Raw genomic sequence first — 24,753 nt, 5'->3', positions numbered from 1 at the left:
TTCTTAGCTACTGTTTATTGAGTATTACACTTGATCTTAGCCAAAAGCTGAGAAGCCATGTTTGAGTATTTATTATGTATAATTGATTCCTCTAATCCTCCTAAAAATTCAAGATTAGGCCTAGTCGGCTTGGCTGAGTGGCTGAGCATCGACTTAAGAACCAGGTTTCGGGCTTGATTCCCATTGTGGGGCATGCAGGAAGCAGCTGACCAATGATTCTCTCTTGTCATTGATGCTTCTATCTCTCTTTCTCCCTCTCCCTTCCTCTCTGAAATAAGTAAAAATATATTTTTAAAAAATCCAAGGTTAGAAAAAAAATCCAAGGTTAGTAATCATATTCAAATTTAATACATGAGAAAACTAAGACCCAGACAGGGTAAGTGACTTAGCCAAGGTCACATGGTTGATAGGTGCTTGCTCAAGGGCTTGAAGTAAAATCTTGTTTTAAAAAATTAAATTTAGACCTAGCTGGTTTGGCTCAGTGGATAGGTGTCAACCTGTGGACTAAAGGGTTCCAGGTTCAATTCCAGTCGAGGGCACATGCCCGGGTTGTGGGCTCGATCCCCAGTGCAGGGGGGAGGGCGTGCAAGAGGCCAATCAATGATTCTCTCGCATCATTGATGTTTCTATCTCCCCTCCCTTCCTCTCTGAATTCAATAAAAATATATTAAAAAAAATTTTTTTTAATTTAGCCCAGTTGGTGTTGCTCAGTGGTTGAGCAGCAACCCATGTATTAAGAGGTCGCCAGTTCTATCCCCCAGTCAGGGCATATGCCCTGGTTTCAGGCTTGATCCTCAGTAGGGGGCATGCAGGAAGCAGCCAATTGAACAACATAGATGTTTCTATCTCTCGCTCTCTCCCTAACATCAATTAAAACATTTTTTAAAAAAATTAATTTATGCCCTGGCTGGTTTGGCTTATTGGATAGAGCCTTGGCCTGCAGACTCAAGGGTCCTGGGTTCAATTCCAGTCAAGGGCACATGCCCGGGTTGCGGGCCCGGTCCCCAGTAGGGGGCGTGCAAGAGGCAGCAGATCAATGATTCTCTCTCATCATTGATGTTTCTCTCTCGCTCTTCCTTTCCCTTCCCCTCTGAAATCAATAAAAATATATTTTTTTAACAATTAATTTATTTTCCAGTTACAGGTGACATATACAAAATTATATTAGTTTCAGGTGTACAAAATAGACATTTATATACCTTATGACGTGATCACCCCAATAAGTCTAGTGCCCATTTGACACTATAATGTATAGTTATTTTTTAAAAAATTTTTTTAAAATATATTTTATTGATTTTTTACAGAGAGGAAGGGAGAGAGGTAGAGAGTTAGAAACATCGATGAGACAGAAGCATCGATCAGCTGCCTCCTGCACACCTCCCACTGGGGATGTGCCCGCAACCCAGGTACATACCCTTGACCGGAATCGAACCTGGGACCCTTCAGTCTGCAGGCCGATGCTCTATCCACTGAGCCAAACCGGTTTCGGCATGCATAGTTATTATAATATTATTGACTATATTCCTATGCTGTACTTCACATCCCCATGACTATTTTTAGAACTGGCAGTTTGTACTTAATTTCTTTCACCTTTTTCACCCATCTTTCCCTACCCCCTACCCCCGCCCCATCTGGCGACCATCAGTTTGAAGAAGTCAAATCTTTCTGACCATTAAGCTCGTAGTTTTCTGTACTACACCATAATGCCTTGATCTGACTAATAGTTCATCTCTAAGTAGAAAACAATCAAGAACCTTGATGTGTGATGTATATCCCAATATAAATTAGGTGCTCTGTCTTAGGAATATTTAGAGACTTTGGTGAAAGGAAATTGGTGATACAATGAAAATGTAACTTTTTGCATAAGTTAAATGCATGATTGCACTTCACAATCTTCATTAAAAATCAGACTAAATAGAATCCTCATTTATTCTGTTGGTTGCTGCTACTTTCTCCCTAGGAGTTCAAAGGGAAAGAAGAAAAGACAGTGTCACTACAGAATCACCATTTATTATTCCGAGAGCTGGACATGGAGGTCTTCTGTATTCTGCGTTGTGGGCTTCTGACCAAGTTCATTTTAGATACTGAAATGCACACTGAAGTAAGTGACAGCGATGAGATCCCAGAATTAATCTTCGTTCAGAAAGCGCCTCAGCTCTAATCTTACTTCAAAAAGAATGCCATGACACTGAGAAAAGTTCGACTCTGGCTTCCAAAGCCTTTACGTGTGAAAGTAATGATGAATAGTCATCTTGATGTTTACAAGTTTTAAGTTTTTTACAATGTGCTAGACCTTATAAAAGATCATGCTAATGAGGTGATCTTATCTTAGTTACTAACTATAAGCTCTTTAGATTACTTTTGTAGAGTAGCTCTGTCTTGATTTATAGAGGTCAGTGCTATTTTCATGGCATTTGATCTGCATCCATGAGATGCTTAGCAACACTTTCTGTATTTGCCAATCATCCAGACATTGGCACTTCAGTAGTTCATACCACATGATGTTTGCCTTCAGGTAGTTCATGATCTAATAAAAGAAGTAGACATAACTAGCACTATGTGCAATGTTGATGGTCTGAACTGAACTGAGTACTAATGAAACTGAGGAGAGAATGGTATTTATGAGGAAGTTGGAAACGGAGGACATTTTCACAGAAAAGCTAATTTTTTTTTTTTTTAATATATTTTATTGATTTTTTTACAGAGAGGAAGGGAGAGGGATAGAGAGTTAGAAACATCAATGAGAGAGACATTGATCAGCTGCCTCCTGCATATCTCCCACCAGGAATGTGCCCGCAACCAAGGTACATGCCCTTGACCGGAATCGAACCTGGGACCCTTCAGTCCGCAGGCCGACGCTCTATCCACTGAGCCAAACAGGTTTCGGCGAAAAGCTAATTTTTGATGTGGGATTTCACCAGAGTAGAGGTTCTCCAGGTTTAGTAAATTGAGAAATAGCAGATTTTTATAAGACAGTAAGCTCCTTCAGAATAGAGACAGTATCTTCCCGCCCCCCCCCCACCCCCCCTTCAATCTTTCTACATAGCTTGTACTTGGAGATTTGCCATAAATGTATACTGAGTGAACAATTTGGAGTAATGTATTTCACCAATTCTGTTTCTGGAAATGTACTACACTTATAGAGATCCTGCCCAAAGTTAACAGCAGCAAAACATTAGGAGAAAGAATATGAAAGAATTATTTAATGAACAGAGAAAAGTAAAATTTCCTTGAATCAGTCATTTTTTTATCTTAGGGTACTTAGGAAATGTACCTCGGGTCCACTGCTGGAAAGATGCACAGAGGCATTTATTTCTAGAGAAAAATTATGTCTTCCAAACTATACTGCCTATTAAAATTTTATTTTGATCATTTGAAATTTTCTTTTACTTCAGAAATGCTTGACTGTTTGATTTGTTAACATAGCACAGCAGCCATTTATTTATTTATTTGAGGTCGGGGAAATTTCCCCCCTTTTTAGTAATGGTCAGGTTCTTCATCCATTGGGAAGACGAAACATAAAAATGTGCTCCCCTAAGTAGATGGCTAGGACATGGTTGTAGTTATTCTTTCCTTATTCCTTATGACAGGCTACAGAAGTTGTTCAACTTCAGCCCCCTGAGCTGCTTTTCTTGCTGGATGATCTCTCCCACAAGGTGGAGAATATGCTGACACCTTCTATTGCCAGGAAAGTCCCCTTCCTCAAGGTAAGTATAGGCAGAAGCACAGGCCCTGACTTTAGTGGACTTGAAAACAAATAGGTCTTAGTAATGAATAAGTTAGCATTTTCTTTGGCATAATGTTTGGGTCACTGGGTAGCATGGTGGCAGCCTCATTGCCAGACCATATTCACCTTGTGTAGAAAGAAACTCTGAAACAGAAAACAAAAAGCCACCCAAAACAGGGAAGTATATTTCTAAGTGCCCAAGCATTCCTGAATCCTCTTCTGTACTTGGGTTTTGGTTTTAACAGCCTCCCAAACTAAGCCCATGCCCATACAAATGTGCCATAGCATCTGGTGAAGCAATTGGGTGGTGCAAACAACAAAATGTGAAAATTTTAGGTGTAAACATTTAAGCATTAACACACCCAGTTACTTGGTCCTTTCTTGTTTGTACTTATTATTTGCTCTATATTCTTATCAGCCTAAATTATTTCTATTTCTGTGTGAGCTTTATCTCATTAGTAATTGTGGGTCTATACTTCTCAAACAGTAGTTGTACTCTACAGAAGCCAATATCTTTGTTATTTGATGACAAAGATCCTTCTTTCAGAATAGAGTCTCAGGCAAGCAGTTAAGTTGTTTATCCACGCTACCTGGTGGCATAGGCTTAACTAACCCCATAGTGAGCTATTAATTTCAGGAACCTATCCAGCAGTTTCTTCCCCAGTAACTCTGAATTTATTATAGGGTAAAGGAAACCAGAATATTGGGATGTCACATGTCCAACAGAGAACTGGCCAAGAAATTGTTCATTGTATTATTCAACTGCTGACCCCAATGTGTAATCATCTGGAGAACATTCACAACTATTTCCAGGTCAGAAGCCTATCTTATTATTATGGAGACTTAGAAATTACTAAGTTAACAAGATACTTCATTTTTGGTTAAGAAATATTGAAAGAAAATGAGGGCAATTGCTGAAGCAACTGTCCTAAAAGCATTTTTTCCTTTTAGTGCTTACCAGCTGAGAATCACAGTGTAGTTGATGGTCCAGGAATGCAAGCTCAGGAGTACCGCCTAATGTCTTCCTGTTATCAGAGGCTACTGCAGATTTTTCATGGGCTTTTTGCTTGGTGAGTATGTGGCAGGCATGAAAGGTAGAGACAATCCAGTATGTACTTGCTTTACTTGACAGTCACCAAGGAACTGAGGTATAGAAAAGAAGGAAAAGGCTCCAAAAATGGAGGTAAATATGATGCTTTATTTTTGGAGTGCTTTTGTCTGCATCATTTTATTTGATCTTGCATCCATTTTATTTTATCTTATGGAGTTGCTATTATTTACTTACTTGAAAATTATATGACTTGCTTTTGGCTAGCCAATTTGACCATCAGATTCTTAGCTGAGTTTGTAGGGGCAAACTTTTTGTAATATAACACTGGAGAGATTGTTACTTAAAAAGTTGTCATTAAACAAGCTCTGGATAAATTCCAGATTATGTGGTAAAGAACTGAGCACAGTTGGAGCTGGGGTATTTGTGGGTGCCTTCATGGAAGCAGTGGGACTTCATCTGGCCCTTGAAGGGTAGATGCCTCTGGGGAAGGCACAGACTGGGTGAAAGGAGAAATGAGGGAATTGTGTTCTTTAAATGCTTTTGTTCTTCAGGGCTGGGCCCTTACTCCTCTGTCCACATTAAGTTTCCTGGGCAATCTCACCCAAGCTTAAATTTGTGCTAAAATTTGTCTTCTGAGCTACAGGCACTTATATTCAACTGCCTACGCAACACTCTTAGATGTGTCTTTAACACCTCATACTCACCACATCCAAAATGAAGTGTTTCATCTTTACCAGCGCTCCTTCAGTTTTGCCTGGCTAGGTAAATGGCACCACCAGCTGTCTCAGGCAGAAACCAGAAGCTATTCTTCGTGCCTTCCTTTACTGTCCATATTTTTTCTCTCCCACATCTGATCACAAAATCCTGTTGTTTTATGTTCTAAATAGCATCTTAATAGCCATCTCATTCTCCACTGTTTTCAGACTCCCATCATCTCTCACCTGGACTAGATTAGTTTCACATTTGGTCTCTCTGCCTCCAGGTGCCCTCCCATGGTCCTTTCTTTACACAGCAGTCAGAGTAATCTTCCCAATGCAAACCCAGTCTTATCCTGTCCCAACTTTTGTTTTTGATTGCCCTTAGATTTTACTTTTTATTATTACTTATTGATTGATTTTTAGAGAGACAGGAGAGAGAGAAACATTGATTTGTTATTCCATTTGTTTTTTCATTCATTGGTTGCTTCTTGTATGTGCCCTGATCGGAGATCAAACCCTCAACTTTGGCATATCAGGATGATGCTCTAACCAACTGAGCTACCCAGCTAGGACCCCCTTAGATTTTTCTTGAGTTCAAACTCTTACCTAGATTCTAAGACCTTTTATTATCTGACTGCTATTCTACTTGTCTTATACCCTATATAGCTTTCATCTGGAAGGCTTCACACATTCTCATCCTTCTACCAGGATCCCCACATTTCTTGATCCCCATTCATTTCTAACTCAGATTTTTCTGAGTTAGAAAAGCATTCACTTCCTCAGGCATCTTCTCTGACCCCTAGGCCAGGTAAGCCTCCTTCCTGCCTCTCTGACCCCCCAGTTCTCTTCTATTACTCTGGTATTCTCTTACAATGAAACTTATTACTTGTTATAATTACTTGTTCATTCATCTTCCCTTCTGGATTGTGAATTTTTTGAGGGCTAAGACCAGTCATTGTTGTATCCTCAATACTTAAGAACAGAGCCTGATAAAGATTTGAATAGATGCTTCATCATGGAAACATACTTATGGCAAACAAACACATGCAAAGATGTTTAATAGCATTAATTATTTAGGAAATACAATTAAAAATCATTGCATGGTTAAATTAAAAAGGTGTACCTTTTTTCTTTTTTAATCCTCACCTGAGGATATTTTTCCCATTGTTTTTTTTAGAGAGGGAGGAATGGGGATGGAGGGAGAGAGGGAAACATTGATGTAAGAAATCAATTGGTTGCCTCCCACACACCCCCCCCACTGGAGCTAGGGGTCAAACTCACAACCGTGGTACTTCCCCTTAACTGGGAATCAAACCTGAAATTCTTCAGTGCATGGGCCAATGCTCTACCACTGAGAAATACCAGCCAGGGTGGTACACCCACTTTTAAAAAAACTTTCAGTTCCTTAAGAAGTTAGCCCTGGCCGTAGTCGGTTTGGCTCAGTGGATAGAGCGTCGGCTGTGGACTCAAGGGTCCCGGCCTCGATTCCAGTCAAGGTCACATGCCCAGTTGGGGGCTTGATCCGCAGTAGGAGTCATACAGGAGGCAGCCAATCAATGATTCTCTCTCATCATTAATGTTTCTAACTCTCTCTCCTCTGAAATCAATAAAAATAAAAAAATAATAAAGAAGTTGTTACCCCTGGAGTCCCAGCTGGTTTGGCTTGGTGGATAGAGCGTCAGCCTGCGGACTGAAGGGTCCCGGGTTCAGTTCTCATCAAGGGCACATGCCCAGGTTGCGGGTTCGATCTCCTGGGGGTGGGGAATGTGCAGGAGGCAGCCAATCAATGATTCTCTGTCATCGTTGATGTTTATATATCTCTCTCCCTCTTCCTTCTTCCCTGAAATCAATGAAAAAATATTTTTTTAAAAAAGAAGTTAGCCTTGGACAGGTAGCTCAGTTGGTCAGAGCATCCTCCTGATACTCCAGAATTGAGGGTTCACTCTCCCATCAGGGCACATACAAGAAGCAGCCAATGAGTGCATGGATATGTGGAACAACAAATCAATGTTTCTCTCTCTGTGTCCCTCGCCTTTCTTCCCCCTGTCTCCCCTCTCTCTGTCTCTCAAATCAATAAATAAAAAATTAAAAAATAAAAAGTTAGACATACACCTACCATACAACCCAGCCATTCCATTCTTAGGTATTTACCAAAGAGAAATAGGAGCATATGTCCACACAAAGTCTTGTGCACAAGTGTTTATAGCAGCTTCATTTGTAATAGCTCCAAACTAGAAACCACTCTATGTCCATTAATCAGTGAATGGATAAACAAACTATGGTATATCCCTATGGTGGAATACTACATACAACAATATGGAAGAAAAAAGAATTATACTGAATTAAAAGCAAGACCATAAGAGCCCAGCCGGTGTGGCTCATTGGTTGAGCGTCGACCCGTGAACCAGGAGGTTATGGTTTGATTCCCTCTCAGGACATATCCTTGGGTTGCCAGCTCGAGCCCCTGTAGGGGGCATGTAGGAGGCAGATGATTAATGATTCTCATCATTGATGTTTCCATCTTTCTCTCCATTTCCCTTTCTCTCTCTGAAATCTATGAAAAAAAGAGACTATAAGAGTATGTGTCATTTGAGTCCATTTATATGAAAGTCTAGAAAAAGCTTGTTATTGTGACAGAAGACAGGTCAGTGGTTGCTTAGCATTGGGCGGGAGAATGGAGGGAGGGATTGTTTACAAACGAATATAAGGAAAGTTTTGGCAGTAATGGATATGTTCATTATTCATTGTGATGATGGCTTCATGGGATTATATGTAAGTCAACTGGTAAATTAAATGTTTTGAATACATGCAATTTGTTGTATGGCAATTATTATACCTCAGTAAAGCTGTCCAAAGAAAAAAGAACCTGACCTATAATAGGCCCTCAGAATATACTTGTTGAAAGGAAGAAAGACTGACTGTCACTGGTGATGTGAACATTTTTCTAGAGGAGCAGATCTAGGGAGTCAGAATGTGCTAGGCCTTGAAGATTAGGCAGAAGAACTTGAAAGTTGTCCAGGGAAGCAGTTTTGGAGTTTTGTGATCACACCATGATATAATGAAAGCAGTGTTGTAGGAAAATCCTTTTGGCAGGATTGTTCAGTGTGACTAGAAAGGAATGCAAAAAGACCAGTCAAAAGGTGTCGCCATGATCTAGGCGTGTGATGATAAGGACCTGGCCAAGAGTGATGGCCTTGGCTTGGAAAGAAAGGCACCAGAGGAAAGATAATTTGAAGATAGAATAGTTAAGACTTGGAGAAGGAATAAGTTCTTTATTGAGCACCTATTATGGATTAAACCCGTGGTTCTCAACCTTCTGGCCCTTTAAATACAGTTCCTCATGTTGTGACCCAACCATAAAATTATTTTCGTTGCTACTTCATAACTGTAATGTTGCTACTGTTATGAATCGTAATGTAAATATCTGATATGCAGGATGGTCTTCGGCGACCCCTGTGAAAGGGTCGTTCGATCGCCAAAGGGGTCGCGACCCACAGATTGAGAACCGCTGGATTAGACATTGATTTCACAATTTGACAAAATTATTCCTGGTGGTTTGTTTGTTTGTTTGTTTGTTTGTTTAGAGAAGACTAAGACTTAAGTCTAAAATGTAGGGAATGAAGGAGAGCATTTTCCCTTGAAATTAAACCTAGGTGAACTGTTAGGTTTTGATGGAAAGACTGTTTTAGGTACATTTCAACTTCTAGTCTGATACACAGAGCTGTCTGAATTTGGCTCTTTACTACTTTCAGTACTTTAGTTCTGCTTTTCTGTTGACTTACTGGTGGTACAGACTAGAGGCCAGGATCTTCAAATGCTGTCCAAGCAATCTTACTAAAACTAAGTTAAACCATCTTACCTTGACTTTCCCTTAGGAGTGGATTTTTTCAAGGTGAAAATCAGAATTTACTGTACTCAGCCCTCGAGGTCCTTTCTAAACGACTGAAGCCGAGAGAGCGTGACCAGTCCTTGGAGCAACTGCTTAGGTGGGTCCAACTACATATCCCAGAGAGTTTCCCAGGACACTCCTAGGAACAAGATTTCTTGGAAATAACTTGGGTGTCTCTTGGTAGAGAGGGAAATTGATAGAGTATTCAGATAAATCCTGAAGCATTATACACTGCTGAATAAATCATTCTAAATCTTCATGTATCTTTCATCATATAAAGTTTGTATTTTCAGGTAATGACGACAGCACTGACCATCTACAGTCAATTCTTGACTATCCTGAGACCTGCTCTGTCTCCCAGTAGGGTTGGGTAATTAGGTAGCAGCTAGTTGTCACTGATTGCCTGTATCCTTTCCCCAAACTTGGCAGAAAAAGAGCCTAGGTTGAGGGCTAGGTAGTGGAGGAGGGAGCTGAGGAGATCTAAGGGGCATTGCTCCCAGCCTCCTATCCCAACTTCAATCAGAGTTAATTGAGTCATTCTTTCACCTCCCCTGAGAGCCTACCAGTGTTCGGCAAACTGCGGCTCTTTGGCCCCTTGAGTGTGGCTCTTCCACAAAATACCAACTTCTGCGCATGGGGCATGAAGTTTCAGTCGCACTGTATGTGCCCGCACGTGGTATTTTGTGGAAGAGCCACACTCAAGGGGCCAAAGAGCCGCATGTGGCTCGAGAACCGCAGTTTGCCGACCACTGGGCCCTAGGCCATCACTGGATCTGCAATCAGTACTTGTCATCTCTGCCTTTAAGGCAGGACTTTATTTCATTTTAAATATACTACTTTTAAATTTGTTTGACCTCCTTCCCACCAATCAATCAGAAGTTGACTTTAGTTTTATGTCAATTACAATTTTGGATTAATCGTGACTCCCATCTCCCATTACCTCAGTGTATTGAAAGCTGACCATATATGGTATATTTATTAAAAGCTCTGCTTTATAATTTACTTTTGCTTTGTCCCTGTGAACCCAGAATTTAAATATTTTTCAATGTGTTGCTTAAGGCCTTAAAGAGCAAGTAATTGATCCAGGTTGCACGTATAAACATGGCCTAGACTAGTACATGGGAATCTTTGTATACATGACCCCTTCGAGGCCAGCATTCTACCCTTTGGACTTTGTACTGTTCTGGCTTTCTCTTACAGGGAAAGAAGGTTGCTACTAAAGCACCTGAAAATGAGGATTCTGATTAACCATCACTTAAATGGACTTGGATAACTCATGAATTTAGATTATACTTGTGATGCTTTATTTTTTATTTTTATTTTTGCTTTTTTCCCTTACAGCCAAAGCTTCCATTACTTGCAGAATTTCCATCACAGCATTCCTAGTTTCCAATCTGCTCTTTATCTCATCAGACTTTTGATGGTCATTTTGGAGAAATCTAGAATTCCTACTCAGAACAAAGAAAAAATTGGTGATTTACCCAGATTCTCCCCCCACCCCCCCCCACCCCCCTTCACAAATAGGATTAATATCTCAAGCTCGTAAGCTTGGGGCTTCCTAGGACCTTGTATGTAAACTAGAGGCCTGGTGCATGGGGGTTGCGGTGGGGGTGGGGGTAGGTCTCCCTCAGCCTGGCCTGCATGAGATAACTTTGTCTTGTTTCTCCAACAGCTTCCCTTGCCAGACATTTCCTCTGTCGGATGTGGCCAAGTGGGGAAAAAGAGAAAAGCAGTGTTCTTAATGACCAGCTCCATGCTTTGCTGAGGTAAGGTGCTCTGATCGTCTCCATGAGCCAAGCAGTCTTCCATTTGCCACTGTTAGGGTCCCTCTTCTGGGCAAAGACTAAGAAATTACCTTGGTTAGGGAGAACTTGGAAGCAATGAAGTCGATTTGAAATTAACAAAATTTAGGAAAGGTGGATCATAAGATCCTCTAGTTCTGTTTCCATTATCATTATTATTATTGAGTTAAAAAGGAAGAGGAGTCTGCAGTTATATCCTGCTTTGTTAACCAGCGAGTCAATTATTTATTGCCTACCACATCCAAGACACATTCATCACTTCCAAGGTATCTAACTGTATTTTTATTTTTATTTATTTATTTTTTTAAAAATATGTTTTATTGATTTTCTACAGAGAGGAAAGGAGAGGGATAGAAAGTTAGAAACATCGGTGAGAGAGAAACACCAATCAGCTGTCTCCTGCACGCCCCCCACTGGGGATGTGCCCGCAACCAAGGTACATGCCCTTGACCAGAATCGAACCCAGGACCCTTGAGTCCGCAGGCCGACGCTCTATCCACTGAGCCAAACCGGTTCTGGCTGTATTTTTAATTGAGACATTTTTTTCCTGCCTCCTGTCATGTTTCTGGAACCTTTATTTTAAAATATTTTTAATGTTAGTAGTTGTTTTAAAGCTTAATACCTGGTAATAGATCAAGAAAAAATCTTGGTTTAGAAATTCTGTAACATGTGTTCACACTCCTGTGGCTGTCAATGCAGCATCTACCTGGAGCACACAGACAGCGTTCTGAAGGCCATAGAGGAGATTGCTGGTGTTGGTGTTCCAGAACTGATGAACTCTTCTAAAGATGCATCTTCTTCCACATTCCCTACGCTGACTGGGTAAGAGAGTTCTCTCCTCCAGTTCTTTTCAGTACAGTCATGCTGTCCAATATATGTAGTTTCCAAGTAACTACCTTACTCTTCATCTGATCCTGATAGAGGTAGTAGGTTTAGTTAACACATGGGATGTCCATTATGCATTCTTTCTAAGGGGCTCTCAGCCTAATTATGTGAAAGGACCTTTTTTTTTAATTGATTTCAGAGAATAAGGGAGAGGGAGTGAGAGATAGAAATATCAGTAATGAGAAAAAATCAACTATTGGCTGCCTCCTGCATGCCCCTCACTGGGGCTTGAGTTGGCAACCTGGCATGTGCCCTGACCAGGAATCAAGCCTACAGACCCTTCCATGCGCGGCAACACTCTAACCACTGAGCACACTGCCCAGGGCTCACTTAATGGGTTTTGTGTCTCCTAATATTAATAGTTATCTTATATTTGTGTAGTATTAACAGTTTATAAAGCACTTTTGACATTCTTTATCTCAGTTGATCTTTTTAAGATTCTGTGAGGTGTATCATTAATCTTGTTTTACTAGTGAGGAAAAGGAAGGTCAGAGGAGGAACTTATTTAAGCTTATATGGGCAATAAAATAAATATGGAACTAGGAACCTAAAATTTGATTTTCTCACCACTTCTCCACTGATCTTTCTATACCACCACACTATCTCCCTTCATAAAGTTAATTCCATTGTTTCAGAGGCCATCTTTTTGTGCTCATTTTTAAATTCTTATCAATTCCCCATCCTCTTACAGTCAACCCCAGTGAAAGGACATTCAGAGAGGTGGGAAAGGAAATAACATTTGGTTCCTTGGCTTCTTCCCAGGTAGCTCTTTCTAACCAGTGCATCATTGTGTGGGCATGCATGCTCTTTCCCTCTTCTAGGCACACCTTTGTCATTTTCTTCCGTGTAATGATGGCTGAACTAGTGAAGACAGTCAAAGGTCTTCAGGCTGGCACAGCAGCAGACTCTCAGCAGGTGAGTCAAATACTCCCACCCCAAGAAATAGACTTTGGATTACAGTAAGTCCTCAATATCGTTGATAGGTTCTTGGAAACTACACCTTTACATGAAACATTGTATAACTGAACCAATTTTACCATAGGCTAATTGATATACACAAGAGTTCAGTTTCTACAGCATATTTCTTTTCTTTTTTTTTTTTTTTTAATATATTTTATTGATTTTTTTACAGAGAGGAAGGGAGAGAGATAGAGAGTTAGAAACATCGATGAGAGAGAAACATCGATCAGCCGCCTCCTGCACATCTCCTACTGGGGATGTGCCCGCAACCCAGGTACATGCCCTTGACCGGAATCGAACCCGGAACCCTTCAGTCCGCAGGCCGATGCTCTATCCACTGAGCCAAACCGGTTTTGGCACCTACAGCATATTTCTGATCACAAAACCAAACTTGTAAATAAAGACCTACAATACTTATTAAACATTGAAATGAATATGAGCTATACATATATTTAAGAAAGACTAATAAAAACAAGTAAGATAATTATTTTCCAATCCACTTATACTAGTTCAGAGTCAGGATGGTCAGAGCCAATCCTGGCAGCTCAGGGTGCAAGGAGGGAACCCACCCTAGACAGGATGCTCTTCCACATCAGGGCTCACACACACTCAGACAGGAACATTAGACATTCCAGTTAAGCTAATGTGCACATCTTTGGGATGAGGGAGGACACGAGTGCTGGAGAAGACCTATTCAGACGTGAGGAAAATGTGCAGATGGCACACAGAAAGTGGCCCTAGCTTGAATTGATTTCCCCCCCATTGCTACAACAAAATAATAATGTTACTCAGGGACCTGCTGTACTTTCTTGGGTCCAGGGTTTCTCCTAAGCTATTTCCTTTGATTTACTGAGAACCAGGATTTTTTTTTCTGGCTTCCTATCCTTTCCTTTTAATTGGAAGTGATGATTGGGTTCTGTTTTCCCTGGTTACTGCACAGGGAAAAGCCTGGACTGCTCCGTAGGCCCTAGCTTTGGGAAAAAAATGTCTGATTGCAGCTTTGTGTGCCCGGCAGTGTGCTGCTCGTTAGCTGGCTTGAGGTAAACAAGCCTGTTTGAGATGCAGTGGTCTGGGGCCTTGGTAGCCTGCTAACCAGGAACTAAACTGGAACCACTAAGAGCACAGGCTTGCATAGGGAATCACTGAAGCCACAGGGAGCTGATGGCCAGTAGGTATATTTCAGAGGCTTTTCTCCACCTGGATATTACTGAAGAGGAGTCATTTTATTAGAAAGTCTCATAAGGTATCCTGATGTCATATATACACAGGCCTCAGATCCATCTGGGGGGTGCACTAGTTGCCTCATCTGTTTAGCCAGGGTAATTGGCTTATCTCTCTGAATATTTGTATGATTCAAGAACCATGTATTCATAGGAATACAGAAAGAGACATATTTTGTTGTGATTAGAGGTGCCTATATATTTGGCTGTCCCCAGGTTCATGAAGAGAAGCTCCTCTACTGGAACATGGCTGTTCGAGACTTCAGCATCCTCATCAACCTGATAAAGGTGAGTATGGAGGCTCCTTGACCCATCTCACTGGCTGCAGAAACCAACAAGGGTCCTGGTTTCCAAATGGACTCTCCCTGCTCCTCTCCCTACCCTGCCTTGGGGACCTGCTCTCTCTGTCGTCTTCCCTTGTGGACCTACCCATCCTAGACCACCCCTTCTTCTCTCCCCAAGTGATATCTTTTTCCTTCTCTCCCTTCCTCCTTATCATCTGTGCCACAGTACTTACTATTTAATGGCTCCTTGCACATGTCATTCCCCCAGTCCCCCACATCTTGGGTCCTCTGTAATCTGCCACATACCCTGCTATCTCCCTCTTCCAACCCTGAATGCCTTCATTACCCTGCACATACTCTGCTCTCACCTCTTCAAGGATTTTGCTCAGGCTACTCCCCGAACTTAGCATGTCGGACTCTCCTTTCCACCCTCATCCACTCTTTCTTAAGGCTTCAGATCAACGTTTTGAACCTCTATAATGTCCTCTTCTTAACATCCCACTTGGAATCAATTACTGGTTCTTTTTTGCTCCCCTCTTCCTTTTCTTGAACTTTAATTATGATGATTACTTAATTCTTTGTGATTAATTTAACTGTTGACAGGCCTTCTTCATTTTAGAATTCTCTACTATACCCAGAGTTGCGCTTTGCACAATGAGAAAGAAGCTGGGGTGCTCAATGAAGCAGACCTCAGCTTTGGTTTCTTGCCTTTCATCTCTCCAGGTGTTTGATAGTCGTCCTGTTCTGCATGTCTGTCTGAAGGTGAGAGGATGATCACAGCCCACTTTGCTATTTACTCTTCTCTGGACAGGGCATCAGCTGGGAAGAATTGCTTAATACTTTGCTCACAAGCCAGAGTCTGTGATAACAGATGATAGTGTAGAAAAAACAGTGGATACATTTTCTTATACTAGTTGAATAACAAGAGAACCAATTTTCCTATGACTTTGAAAACTTTTGGTTCAAGTTTTAGAACTAGGAGGCGTGGCTTCAGGAACAATAATCACTCCCTGCCATTCCTTCCCAGGCAACAGGGAGGAAGGAGGAATACATGATTCCTCTTTTTAAAGCCATGGGTAAGAAAAAATAACTAGCCGAAACCGGTTTGGCTCAGTGGATAGAGCGTCGGCCTGCGGACTGAAAGGTCCCAGGTTCGATTCCGGTCAAGGGCATGTACCTGGGTTGCGGGCACATCCCCAGTAGGAGATGTGCAGGAGGCAGCTGATCGATGTTTCTCTCTCATCGATGTTTCTAACTCTCTGTCTCTCTCCCTTCCTCTCTGTAAAAAATCAATAAAATATATTTAAAAAAAAAAAAAAAAAAAAAAAAAAGAAAAAATAACTAAAAACTAAATAAATAACGCCTATGGGTGGCTTCTTGAATGTGAGAGCTGATATCCTCATAACTGCTGAACTCTCAATTGAGTAACCCAAGATTTGATGGTATATCCAGTGGGTTAAGAGTTAGTGTTATGGGGAGAATGCCTTTTCCCCATTCCTGATGGTTCCTTCAAAGTGGATGTCACCGTATTCTTATCTCCTGGCTTCTGCCTTTTTACTCACTCCATCCTGATGCTAGTGTAGGAGATGGGTGAGTAGGGGGAGTGACTTATCCGATTGGTAAATTTGGCTATTGGGCATGTGCTTTCTTAGCTCTACCCAATTTTTTTCTTCTTGGGAGTAAGTTGTCCCCAGGGAGCTGGGATTCCCCTCTGTTCTTCTGTACCCTCATTCTTTTTTTTTTTTTTTTTTAATATATTTTATTGATTTTTTTACAGAGAGGAAGGGAGAGGGATAGCGAGTTAGAAACATCGATGAGAGAGAAACATCGATTCAGCTGCCTCTTGCACACCCCCCACTGGGGTTGTGCCCGAAACCCAGGTACATGCCCTTGACCGGAATCAGGACCCTTGAGTCCGCAGGCTGACGCTCTATCCGCTGAGCCAAACCAGCTAGGGCAGTACCCTCATTCTTAAGGTGAGCAAGGCCCCTCCCCATTAGCTGTGTCTAGGTTAGTTAGGTAAATCTGCCTAATTCTGGGAATAGTTAGCAGGCCCATTTAGTTTTACATTAAGCTACATTCTCCAAATTAACCTTTTGGACACCTCCCAATTTATTTTTTATGCACAAAAATAAAGTATTTGGATGATGTTATGTTGCTTCAGGCAGGGGCTTTTTAGGTGAAAGACCTTAGCTAGCATCATCACCAGTGTTTCTTTTTTCTTCAGTATGGGCGTCTCTTTGTGGAAGTATTTCTGAAGCAGTGTATGCCGCTCCTAGACTTCAGTTTTAGAAAGCACCGGGTAAGAACTGAGGGCAGAGAACTAAAACATTCTCTCTACAGTTTGTTCAGAAGATACATGCATGGTGTCTCTTGGACTGGGCGTGGGGGCAGTACATTTGCCCAGGTTCTGGGCCACTCTTCTACCTGAGCACCTTTGGTCTACTTCACCTGTCACCCATTTAGGTGGAATATTCCAAAGTAAGCTGAGCTGAGACCCCTTCTGGTTGAAACCCACCTTCCTTCTTCTACTCCAGATCTGGGGGTGGTCGTTCCCTATAGCTTGATTTTATTGTTTTGCTGCACTCCCAGGACCTCTATCGGTGTGTTGTTTGCTTATTCTTTTGTGCTTCTCTGGGTCTACTTTCAGGAATAATTTTTTTTAAACCCACTTATTTCATAAACTCTTTGCTGTTATAATGGATAATCTTGAGAGTTTTGTTTTTTGTTTTTATTTTAGTCAAGTGGGATCCAGGGCTAGAGTAGTGGAATAGGATAAAAACATGATTTCTTACATATATTTATCAAATTGAACTTTTTAGAACACTCTTTCAGAATTTAATTGCTTTCTCATAACCCAGAAATAAAGGAGGGAGGACAGTTAGAAAGCACTTCTATTTAGGGTCAAATTAAGATGATTATTGATATACAGTTGAACTTCCAGGGTTTATCCTTTTTGGAGCCCTTGATTGCAAGGGTATCTTGCATCTAAAATGAAATGAGAGTATTTCAAATGGCACTTATGCATTTTGTTGGTTATAGGAAGATGTTCTGAGCTTACTGGGAACCTTCCAGTTGAACACAAGGCTGCTTCATCACCTGTGTGGGCATTCCAAGGTAAGAGGAAAAGCAGATCACATTACCCACCTGCTTGTTGGCTTCATCAACAGTTGTGATTGGGAGATACATAGGCTTCAGTTTCTTCTTCCTTTTTTACATGTCTAGAGCCTTTATTTCTGAGGCCGTATCTGCCCAAAGGCAGTTTATTTAAAGTGGTCAAATCTTTAGGTGCTGGTTAAGAATGGACAATCATCTAGAGAGGAGTTTTCTGCATCTGAAATTTGACCCAAACTCCATAGCTCTATTTCCTTCTTTGGTGAGAGAGAGAATATTGGTGTATGTGTTACTGCTACAAAATACATAGGATAGGAGGAATTATGTAAGTAATGACTGTGGGAGACAAGAGGTGGTTCTAAAAGTAGCTTCCTTAGCACTTTTCAGCTGTACTGCTTGTCAAGAAACACATCTATCTCCTGTGAGAACATTTTAACATTACAGGACTTTTCCACTTGCAGACTACAGCTGAACCATTGTCTCTTTTTGTCTGAACCATAGAGTTCTGCAGTCACTGGCAAACCAAATGATATTGGATCCAGTTTTTATTACTTACCTCCTCCCCTGGTTCTAACTTTAGAAGGTACTGAACAGTGAAATTTTAAGAACTCTCTGAGCTAAACAGGATTGATATCTGTTGTTCAATATCAGTGTAATTAATACATGTTCAAGAATATTTTAGGTCAGTTCATTGATAGTCAACGAGAGGTTATGAAGAGAAACCTAGAGGTGGTATGTGTTCTAAGCCCTCTTAGCTTGAAAGACAACTGCCACTCTCCTTCGAGTACTCTGCCACACTACTGCTGTTTGATGGGACATGTCTCTGGCCTATACTGGCAAGGCTTATGCTCTTCTACAGTGTTCAGAATGTCAGGAATGCAAGTTTCTGTATAGGAAATATGGAAGCATGATGAGTAATTGGATGAGTTAGGTGCATTTGTTTCCATTTAGATTCATCAGGACATGAAACTCACCAAACATGTGCCTTTTCTCAAAAAGACCCTGGAGCTGTTAGTTTGCAGAGTAAAAGCCATGCTTATCCTCAACAATTGCAGAGAGGCTTTCTGGCTGGGTAATCTCAAAAACCGGGACTTGCAGGTAAGCCTGGGCCCTGCCAGCGATAATCTCCTACTCCCTTTCTTTGTGAGAGCATTGGGAGGTATGTAAGGGAGGATGTGCTTTTCTCTTAAGTCTGGGCCGTTTAGATCTTTAAGTTAGAGTATATTGCCTGTGGGCCCTGGTCACAGGCTGCAGCCCTCATCCCAGCCAGCAAAGGCACCAAAACACGCCATTGATACCATCAAAGCCTCAGATATAGAGAAGCCAGATCCATAAAACCGCTCTCCTCAGCCAGAGAGGTACCTATAAGTCAGTGGTTCTCAACCTTCCTAATGCCGCGACCGTTTAATACAGTTCCTCATGTTGTGGTGACCCCCAATTTCATTGTTATAAATTGAACAAAATTAAAATATAGTGATTAATCACAAAAACAATATGTAATTATATATGTGTTTTCCGATGGTCTTAGGCGACCCCTGTGAAAGGGTCGTTCGACCCCCAAAAGGGGTCACGACCCACAGGTTGAGAACCTCTGCTATAAGTCCTACTGAGGGTAGATTCATAATAACATTTTTGTATATGGACAAACTTTAAAAAATTGTTTTGGATTTTTTTCTAAACCAGTCTGTCTTAAAGTGTTTTTTGACTAATTTTAACAAGTGAGCATTTCCAAGGTCTTTCAGTTGTCTTGACTGAATGAAATCTCGTGTTGCTTATAGTACTGCTTTGGAGTTATAGCAGTTTTGAAGTAGGGTCCAAGCCCTTCTTCTTTTTTTTTTTTATATATATATATGTTTTTATTGATTTCAGAGAGAGGAAGGAAGACAGAAACATCAATGATGAGAGAGAATCGTTGATTGGCTGCCTCCTGCACATCCCTTACTGGGAATCAAGCCCACAACTCAGGCATGTGCCCTGTCCGGGAATCAAACCTTTACTTCCTGGTTCATGGGTTGATGCTCAACATTGAGCCATCCCGGCCAGACCAAGCCCTTAATCATGCTTATAATACTGGTATCCGAGCTTTATAATCTTAAATGTGAAAAAAAAATAGCATCCCATAGAATTAGCTTTCTTTCTTCACATCAACCTTATGAGATAAGTACTATTGTTTCCATGAGAAAATTGAAGCTCCAAGAGGTTAAGTAACTTACCTAAAGTCATTAAGCAATAGGTGAGTGGATTCAAGGTTTGAGTCCATACAGTCCCGTTCCAGAGTAGTTGTTCTTAAATCACTTCAGTGTACTCTCCTTCAGCCTCTATATGGCCACCCATGGTTGGTGTGTTGGTGCTCATATACCTTAAGGTATTTGGGAAATTTTAGAACTAAATTCAGCATTAACTGAGGGAGTCTAGCCTTGTAAAATCTAGCATGATATTAGAATACAAAGGTGGACTTCTTGTAAAAACTGCATATTGTATCAGAGCCACACATATCTCAGAAACTTTGGGTTGAGGATCACTTCTCTAGATGCTAGGTCCTACTTTGGTGCCATGTTTGATGACATTTGAATGGCTAGAATATCTTCCTTTGTATTGCCCATAAGCTAAGCATTTCTTCCACATGTGATCACTTTAACCCCACCATTTATCTTGGACCATCCACATTTAGGGTGAAGAGATTGTATCACAGAATTCCCAGGAAAGCAGAGCAGATGAGAGTGAGGATGACACATCATCCCAGGTCTCCAAGAGCAAAGCAACGGAGGTATTTCTACATAAGGCACCAGAGTGTGGCATTGATGTTGCATTTCCTTAATTATTCTGAGTTGGTAAAGTGCAGAAGTTTCTGTTTCTGTTTATAATCAAAGGCTTCTATGCCTGTCTTCATCACCTCCCTCCAAAAAAGCTTCTGTGCTTCTATGAGTTCTCTGGGGGCCAGGAAAAAACCCTCCCAATTAAAATCATTCTTGAGTATCTCAAGTTGTGGCATGTGTTATAGAGTTGAAAATTCCCTTCCATTATAACCTATTTTTTCTGAATTCATGTCTAAAATCATTTTAAAAGGGAGGACAGAATGTTCTGTGAATATTGAGAAGAATGAGTTAAACCATTTAAATGTTCTATATAAAATAGAAATGTGAATACATTTGGTAGAAGCACAGAATCAAAAACTGCCACTACTGAGGACTAAAATAAGAGTAGGGGTCCTTATTCCTTTCTGGACTACTACAGATACTTTTTCAAAATATATATATTTTTTATTTCAGAGAGGAAGGGAGAGAGAAAGAGATAAAAACATCAATGATGAGAAAGCATCATTGATCAGCTGCCTCCTGCACACCCCACACTGGCAATCAAGCCACAACCTGGTCATATGCCGTAAGCCACACCAGCATAATACAGATATTTTTAAAACTTTAAAGAAAGCTAGAGAAAAAGCTATCCTATATAATAAAAGGCTAATATGCAAATCGACCAAACGGCAGAATGACTAATTGCTATGATGCACACAGACCACCAGGGGGCAGACGCTCAATGCAGGAGCTGCCCCGTGGTGGTAGCACCACTCAGCCAGAAGCTGGGCTCATGGCTGGTGAGCGCAGTGGTGGTGGCCAAAACTGTCAGTCGGACATCCCCGAGGGCTCCCAGACTGCAAGAAGGCACAGGCCAGGCTGAGGGACCATCCCCCTCAAGTGCACAAATTTTGTGCACCGGATCTCTAGACTATATATCTAAAAGCCTAAGCAACTGGCCGGTAGCTATGACGTGCACTGACCACCAGGGGCCTGACGCTCAACGTAGGAGTTGACCCCTGGTAGTCAGTACGCTCCCACAGTGGGAGCGCTGCTCAGCTGACAGATGGGTGCCAGGCGCTGGGCTGATGGCTGGGAGTGCAACTATGAGCCTCTCCCTCAGACACTCCCCCTGCATGCCCAAGTGGCGGCGGCAGCAGGCGCAGTGGGGCCGGGATGAGTGGGAGTGGCACAGCGCCCAGCCCGGGCTCCGGCTCCTCCCAGGCTGCCTGCTGTCTCCCACACTATTTTGTGCTATATGGGATCAATGCGAACAGCAGGCTGGAGCCCTACAAGCTGGCGGGTAAGGCCGGGCTGTGGCAGCACAGAGGTCCACTAATCCCCGGCCAGGCCAAGGGACCCCACTGGTGCACAAATGTGTGCACCGGGCCTCTAGTATGTTTATAAAGTTTGGGTACAATTCAGCTGAGTTACAGACACCAAAAAACTCAGATTTAAGAACCCTTGCTGTGGAATCTCTATAATGCAATTTGAGGCTGCTGCAGAAAGGTCATCGAGTATAAAAAATTTTATTACATGGTCCTCTGTATAGTATACCTCTCTATCTTTTTCTCATAAAAAAAAAAAAATTTGAGACAGGCAGTATCCTATTTCTCCTAAAATCCCTCCCAGATTAGAGTTACAGGCCAGAGAAAATTTGATGCTTGATTACTGCTGAGGTACACCAGATTTTTAATTTACAAACTTTTTTTCTTTTCTTTTCTTTTTTTTTAAGAAATGACAGCAACTCCCTGGTGTGGGCCGGAGGGTTCACCGGGAATATATATATATATATATATATATATATATATATATATACACACATACATATATATATATTTTTTTTAAACATATTTTTATTGATTTCAGAGAGGAAGAAAGAGGGGGAGAGAGATAGAAACATCCACGATGAGAGATAATCATGGATTGGCTGCCTCCTGCAAGTCCCCCACTGGGGATCAAGCCCACAACCTGGGCAGGTGCCCTTGACTGAAATCGAACCTGAAACCTTTCAGTTCACAGGCCAATGCTCTATCCACTGAACAAAACTGGCTAGGGCTCTTTTTCTTTTTTTAATACTTACCCGAGGATATTTTTTCCATTGATTTTTTTTTTTAATTCTGTTTTTATTGATTTCAGAGAGGAAGGGAGAGGAAGAGAGATAGAAACATCAATGATGAGAGAGAATCATTGATGGGCTGCCTCCTGTACGCCCCTCACAGGAGATTGAGCCCACAACCTGGGCACATGCCCCTGACTGGAATGATACTTGGGACCCTTTAGTCCGCAGGTCGATGCTCTATCCACTGAGCCAAACCAGTTAGGGCTCCAATGGTTTTTTTAGAGCGTGAAAGGGAGGAAGGAGGGGGGGAGAGAGAGAAAAAAAAAATGGATGTGAGAGACACACATTGACTGGTTCCCTCCCACACATGCCCTAACTGGGGCCAGTGATTGAGCCTACAACCGAGGTACATACCCTTGGCCAGAAATTGAACCCTCGAGCCTGCGGTCTGTGGGCTGATGCCGTCTAACCACTGATCTAAACTGGCCAGGGCCAGAATTTTAAAATTTTTTTTGTTCAGGTTTTTTAACAGATTTCAGAGAGGAAGGGCAAAGTAAAGAGAGAAAGAAACATCAAAGATGAGAAAGAATCATTGATCATCTACCTCCTTCAGGCCCTCCACTAGGGATCGAGCCTGCATCCCAAGCATGTGCCCTGACCGGGAATCAAACCATGACCTCCTGGTTCAGAGGTCGACATCCAACCACTGAGCCACACCAGCTGGGCCAGAATTTTTTTTTTTTTTTTTTTTTTTTAAATATATTTTATTGATTTTTTACAGAGAGGAAGGGAGAGAGATAGAGAGTTAGAAACATCGATGAGAGAGAAAGATCGATCAGCTGCCTCCTGCACATCTCCTACTGGGGATGTGCCCGAAACCCAGGTACATGCCCTTGACCGGAATCGAACCTGGGACCTTTCAGTCCGCAGGCTGACGCTCTATCCACTGAGCCAAACCGGTTTCGGCCAGAATTTTTAATTTTAACAAACATTTCATTCTATATGAAATATCCACTATGTTCCTATATCACATACATGCAGTAGAGCAGAAGGACCATGGCTTATTTTTAAATTACGCAAATTTGGTTGTTGCAGAGTGGCATTAATCAGTTTCAAATGGCCTCCCTCCATAGTCTTGGATTAGAGGTCATGATAAAAAACTCATTTTTCAGATGAATGATTTAAAACTTATTAATTTTGGTAACATTGATACAGTATAGTTTTAAGTCCTGTGAGAGCAGTATTATACAGGCTCACTCAGATGACCTAAAGTATTTAATTATCCTTTGCCCTTAGGATGGTGAAGAAGATGAAGCAAGTGATAGAGAAAAGGAGCAAGATAGTGATGAGAGTGACGACGAAGACACTGATTAGACCACAGAAAGATGGACGCCTCCTCCTTATCTCTGCCAGCCTCTTAGCATTTTGTGTTCAGGATTTGAAATCTGTCTACCTTTCTCACTAAAAGCATCCTATTTTGTCCTTAAAGTGGGGGCTTTATTGATTCAACTTAATAGTGAATTTTATAGATCCTCTAACATTAAAGGCCCTGGCTCAGGATTCCAGTGTAGCATTCAGTGCTGTACTGCGGAGTAGTCATGATTCTGGACTTTGGGAGCTAGTTTTGAATTTGTTTTATAATTTATGTTTGTACCAGTTTTACAAATAAATTGTTTTAAGTTTTGCTTCAGCTACTTCTTTCCTCTTTCTGGATTTCCTTTACTTTGTCAGGGATTAGATGAAATTGAATTGGGTTTTCAGCAGAAAAATAATGAAGACCGGTGCCAACATTAGTTCTACCAGTGTAAATCATGTTTTCTATTGTAAGAATTATCTTTCTTTGCGATAAGAAGATCTTTGTGTTCTTTTTAGAGAAGTGATAAATTTCTTGTCAATGCCCAAATAAGGTTAAAAATGAATATTTTGGCTGTTTTAAAAAAATGTTTGGTCATCGTGTAGATGTAAGACAAAGGGGGAAAAGGCACCATCAAACTCTCATGTTGAATTTGTATATGTAATGGTTATTTCCACATTATTCTGAGTTATACCTATAATCAAGTTATAACTATGTACAAAATTACTTATAGTTTCTTAGAAATAGAACATTAGGAGTACACTTGAGCTAAGATGGAAAGTCTCACATCTTTGGTCAGAAAGCCCAGTTTCAGTGCTGCTACCAAGTTCTTGCTGAGCTACAAATATTGTTTAATACTTGTTAACATTTTTTGGTACTTTCTTATAATATTTGTTAATATTTCTACCCACT

At 41.2% G+C, this 24,753-nt stretch overlaps 1 protein-coding gene across 2 annotated transcripts in view; it reads left to right on the top strand.

The window, feature by feature from the left end:
* Positions 1-24,177, top strand: part of FANCD2 (FA complementation group D2) — a 98,883-nt gene extending 74,706 nt beyond the window's left edge. For both annotated transcript variants that reach the window (XM_070433656.1, XM_070433655.1), the window contains exons 29-44: positions 1,961-2,101; positions 3,591-3,707; positions 4,412-4,540; positions 4,679-4,797; positions 9,352-9,462; positions 10,707-10,837; positions 11,038-11,131; positions 11,867-11,989; positions 12,874-12,967; positions 14,449-14,520; positions 15,240-15,278; positions 16,744-16,818; positions 17,559-17,633; positions 18,582-18,728; positions 20,302-20,397; positions 23,784-24,177. In XM_070433656.1, coding sequence (XP_070289757.1) covers positions 1,961-2,101; positions 3,591-3,707; positions 4,412-4,540; positions 4,679-4,797; positions 9,352-9,462; positions 10,707-10,837; positions 11,038-11,131; positions 11,867-11,989; positions 12,874-12,967; positions 14,449-14,520; positions 15,240-15,278; positions 16,744-16,818; positions 17,559-17,633; positions 18,582-18,728; positions 20,302-20,397; positions 23,784-23,861 — 1,641 coding nt within the window. In that variant the 3' untranslated portion in view covers positions 23,862-24,177. The remainder of the gene's footprint in view (positions 1-1,960; positions 2,102-3,590; positions 3,708-4,411; positions 4,541-4,678; positions 4,798-9,351; positions 9,463-10,706; positions 10,838-11,037; positions 11,132-11,866; positions 11,990-12,873; positions 12,968-14,448; positions 14,521-15,239; positions 15,279-16,743; positions 16,819-17,558; positions 17,634-18,581; positions 18,729-20,301; positions 20,398-23,783) is intronic.
* The last annotated feature ends 576 nt before the right edge of the window (positions 24,178-24,753 follow it).

The sequence above is a fragment of the Myotis yumanensis genome, unplaced genomic scaffold (assembly GCF_028538775.1).
Source record: "Myotis yumanensis isolate MYYU_CA2020_CCGP unplaced genomic scaffold, mMyoYum1.0.hap1 SCAF_14, whole genome shotgun sequence".
NCBI lineage: Eukaryota > Metazoa > Chordata > Mammalia > Chiroptera > Vespertilionidae > Myotis > Myotis yumanensis.
Note: the sequence above shows the minus strand (reverse complement) of the source record. Positions and strands in the feature narration are given on the sequence as shown.